We start from the raw sequence: 4,172 nt of genomic DNA on the forward strand, positions 1-4,172 counted from the left end.
AGGACGCTAGCATCTGGCCCTTCGACATGCTAGAGAAATTAAGAAGTTAGGGGTGTAACTGAATAAGAGAGGACTTAGGAAGGAAGTGGGTACTCCTGGGGGGGGGGTTCGCTAGTGAGGGACTTTGTATAATATAGAAGTGCTTAACCTGAAATGAAGATGCTTTTAAGAAAAGTGCTGAGCTTTTTTTTTTTTTTGGAAAAAAAAAAGCTTTTAGGAACAAGTGCTGCGCTTTTTAGTTAAGGGATATACTGTTTAGATTACTAGTAGAGTAGTTCTAAGGGAAAAAATGAAGAACAGACTTTATGGAGCCAGAAAAAGTTTAATCTTGTTAAACCGGTGCTGCCCGATGCTGCTCTAAGTGGCAACTCCGCGCTAAAGCGTGCTTTATTGCAGGGGGCAGGAAAGAGCCAGGAATTGACCCAAAACGGTCAATAAAACTACAGTTTCAAGTCAGTAACCACTCCCACGGGGGGCAGGGAAGCTGCTCAATGTTTTTCACTGCCACTGATCAACAGAGAGACCTTCCTTTAGCCCAAGACAAATATGGCCTCACAAACTTACAAACAGTTCAAGAACAGCAAGCCTGTAACGGAACTTTTTTCAATCTCAGTAAAGTGGGAAAAAAGCAAGATTTTTTTGTTTTGTTTTTGTTTTTCAGAGAGAGCGAGGTTCACAAGTAATATCAAGTTATAACAGTGCAGTAAATGACCCCACACAAGAGTGCTAGGCCAAAGACAGAAAATAAGCAAGTTTTGTGAAAACTATTTTAAAATTAAGTGCAAACAGGAAATTCAAAGGACTAAGTTCACTTAGTTATCCAAACAGACTAAAAAGCAAGCTTTTTAGTCTGGATAACTTAAGGGATCTTAGTCCTTTGACTTTTTTTGTTAGAAATGGTTGTACTCTTTCTTTTGGCATGTGGTTTGGCTGAGGCACGTGCCAAAAGGGTGCTGCGTTCAATAATTGCACTTTAAAGGAAGAATACAGGGATGTTACGACCTTGTCCCTGGATGAGATACCCTTACTAATTGAGGTGGGCCATGTAAAAGCTTTCCTTACAACCGAGACAATGTGCTGGTCAAAAGTCAGGTTTCTGTCAACCCGGGTGCCCAAGCACCTCACGACTGATTGCGTGCTTACAACATTGTTATTAACGTGATAATTTATGGGGACATCACTCTCCTCAAAGGGGATTGTACATTTTTTTTTTGCATTTAGCTTGAGGCCATGTTTCTGGCACCAGTTATTTGTTTGCTTGAGGCCATGTTTCTGGCACCAGTTATTTGTTTGGGTGAGACCCTCTTGTAGCTTATTCAGAATCATTTTATTAAGTCAGTAATGTGAATTCTTAATTACAAATTGTTTGGCTTATTTTTGTGGATTATAGTATTGTAGGGCTGCTAATGTTGACATTGTATGTAGATGGACTGCTGGAGATGTTTTCCCAGTGAGAAATGCTAGTGCTGTAGTGAATGTTTATTTGTAAAAATAAAAAATCTATATATTAACTAAGATGCAACTGATAGATTAGAGAATTAAAATCAGAATGAGAATTAAAATTTTAAGGCAAGTATTAGGCATTTATTACATTTATTTATGGAGCATTTCTCCACAGGCCTCCGCTGAGAACAGGCTCTGTGGAACCTAGTCGGACTTTCCCGATCAACAAATGATAAATAAAAAAAAATTATTAATTGTTTGAAAAATCATAGATGTGATATGTATATGTAAGGTGGTATCTGTTAACAGCCTGCTTGTGAAATTCTGGATCCACTGGAGCTGTTTCAGGACGCCATCAGGAGGCTTTACAGCAGTTTAAGCATGATAAAACAGTGCATCAACATATTCCAACTAAATTGTGTCACAGGATGTTTTACACTTTTACAAAGGCTTTGACCACTTCAAATTATGACATTTCTATCTGGCCTTCCTCTAAGCTTGCAATGTTTGTCAGTGTCAGCTGTAACATTCTAGTTGTGAAAAATCTGAGTATTTCCTTATTTAGATTAATGTTTAGTTACAGATTTGAGTGCAGCATTGGTACAAGGCTGTCTTCATGAGAGTGAGGGAAAAGTCTTGGTTCTTATTATGCCAAGTTTGCTAGCACTGCTAGTAGCACAACACAATGATTTTCTTTATTCATATAGTCGTGCTTTCTACTCTTATGGTCAGTTTTGGAAAACTGAAACTGTACTTTGTGGTACTTGTGGGAGGATGCTGCATTCCTCAGACTGTCATTGTGGAGAAGCTATGTAATTAGTGTTATGCCATCCATTCCCGTTTGCAATACTACTCTCTTATATACTTCTGTCTGGAAGATAGACAATGTCTTCCAGGGCAGCTGGCGTTCATCCTGCCAGTGAAGTAATCCACTTTGATTTCTTGCAGGCTTTGAACATTCATATATATATTTAGGCATTCACTTTTTTATTGGGCTTTGCCTGGTGCTTTCAAATCTTATTTCCACACTTTCACTGCTCTTGGTGCATGTAATGAACCCATACAGCTGAACTGGACACATGACAGTAAAGATAACGAAGTAGCCTTTTACACTTCGCAATGCACATGCTTTCTGGGCACAGTAGCCAATACAAATTTCTCCAGGACATGCCTGATCTACGGACATTGGTTAACTGCTCAGCGGATGAATGGCTTCAATATATCTGTAATCCTTGTATTTTGGATTTACTTTTTACACATGTAAATGAGTATATGCCGATGAATAATGTAGTCTTTCGTGATCCAGTTATCCCTTCTTTTTTTAGTGTCGCTGTTGACATGGCATTTCAAGGTCACAGTTCAAGACAGGGTTATCAGTTTGAGCCGACCTATCGCCCAGGAGAGCCTAGGAGGAAACGGCGTATGAGTAGCAGCAATGACGGTGAAGAGCCAACAGTACAGCCTGAAGGCTATAGCCTAGTGGACATGCAGTGGTGCTTGTGTGGCCACTGCACAATTATGACCACAGAACGTGAATGTCATTGTTGTGCGTCATCACCACGCGCGATCGAAAAATGGAGACAACTAAACTCGGGATCAGAAAGTAACACATGCATCACCTTCCACCCCCAATTTGAGACGGCTTGCTTATTACCACACGTTCTAGAGCTACTATATAGGTATCACTGTATGCTTAGAGGAAGATACCGACATGCACAGTGGACAAACAGGTAAATTTTTCAATGATTACACTGATGCCCAAGTGGGACTGACTGGCTGCTTGTGCTGCATATTGTAATGTGTAAAGGGAGGGCATAGTTAGCAACAATTCATGTTAGAAGCATTATATCTATACAGTTTGTATGTGACCTCTTATGTGCAAGTGGTTAGTCTTGCATGCAACTTGAATACCATTGGTGAAATCATTGCTGCTTGACATGTATGCACATAGCCAATCCGTCTCAGTTGCTGAAGGCTCAGAAGCATATCTGGACAAATGTTGATGAGTGCTTATGAAATGGTGCAACTTACTGAAATTTGTTTTATTTCAGGTTGTACCGCCTGTTTGCTTACAGAGCGTATGTCTTGTGGGTGCACAACAATCGCAAACTTGGATTCGGAAATCGCATGATACTTCCCGCGTGTGTTGTAGCACGAATAAGAGCTGAATTTCCAGCTGAAGAAGATGACTGTTACACTGGCTTTCAACCATTTGAAGGACTATGGATTTTCTCTGAGCATTGATGTGGACTTCTGTTCATCGAAGTTTGTTTATCCTGCTGTAATGATTAAAATAAAAGGAATGCTGCTATACATTAATGTAACACTCCTGAATGTGCACTGTAATGGAGAGCAATAAAGTGTTTGAAGATTAAGATGTGTCTGTAATCATTGCCGAGCCAATAATGTCTTCATAAAACAATTAGATTTTCATTTCTGATCAACTCATGTAGACCACTGTAGCGTCTTGCCAGTAATGCAGAAAGTTGGTTGATTCATATGTCCACTAAACTACAAACACCTCTCAGTGGTAGAAGTCATTATCGTACGTAGCTGTGGATTCTACCATGATGCCACTGTAAAAGCAGAGCTATTAGGAATATGTATGTGTACTGGATAAAGGGAGGTTAGGCACTGCAACCTCTTGCCGCTATTGTGCAGTTTTCACTGTGCATCTAACTTATTTGTAAAAATTCATTTTTCATGGTAGGTCACAGTATGTTCAGCTG

At 39.8% G+C, this 4,172-nt stretch overlaps 1 protein-coding gene across 1 annotated transcript; it reads left to right on the forward strand.

Annotated features, from left to right (window-relative positions):
- The first annotated feature begins 1,681 nt into the window (after positions 1-1,681).
- On the forward strand, positions 1,682-3,818 carry LOC122808057. Its single transcript, XM_044079040.1, has 2 exons — positions 1,682-3,173; positions 3,495-3,818. The coding sequence occupies exons 1-2, from the start codon at positions 2,563-2,565 to the stop codon at positions 3,685-3,687; spliced, it is 804 nt and encodes a 267-aa protein (XP_043934975.1). The 5' UTR covers positions 1,682-2,562; the 3' UTR covers positions 3,688-3,818.
- The last annotated feature ends 354 nt before the right edge of the window (positions 3,819-4,172 follow it).

This window comes from Protopterus annectens, chromosome 8.part0 (assembly GCF_019279795.1).
Source record: "Protopterus annectens isolate FY-2018-M chromosome 8.part0, PAN1.0, whole genome shotgun sequence".
Taxonomy (NCBI): domain Eukaryota; kingdom Metazoa; phylum Chordata; order Ceratodontiformes; family Protopteridae; genus Protopterus; species Protopterus annectens.

Excerpts from the sequence above, each read along its gene's own strand:
- LOC122808057 (XM_044079040.1), top strand. The coding sequence starts at position 2,563 with ATGCACATGCTTTCTGGGCACAGTAGCCAATACAAATTTCTCCAGGAC. Across the intron at positions 3,174-3,494 it reads CATGCACAGTGGACAAACAG|GTTGTACCGCCTGTTTGCTT; the intron begins GTAAATTTTTCA and ends GTTTTATTTCAG.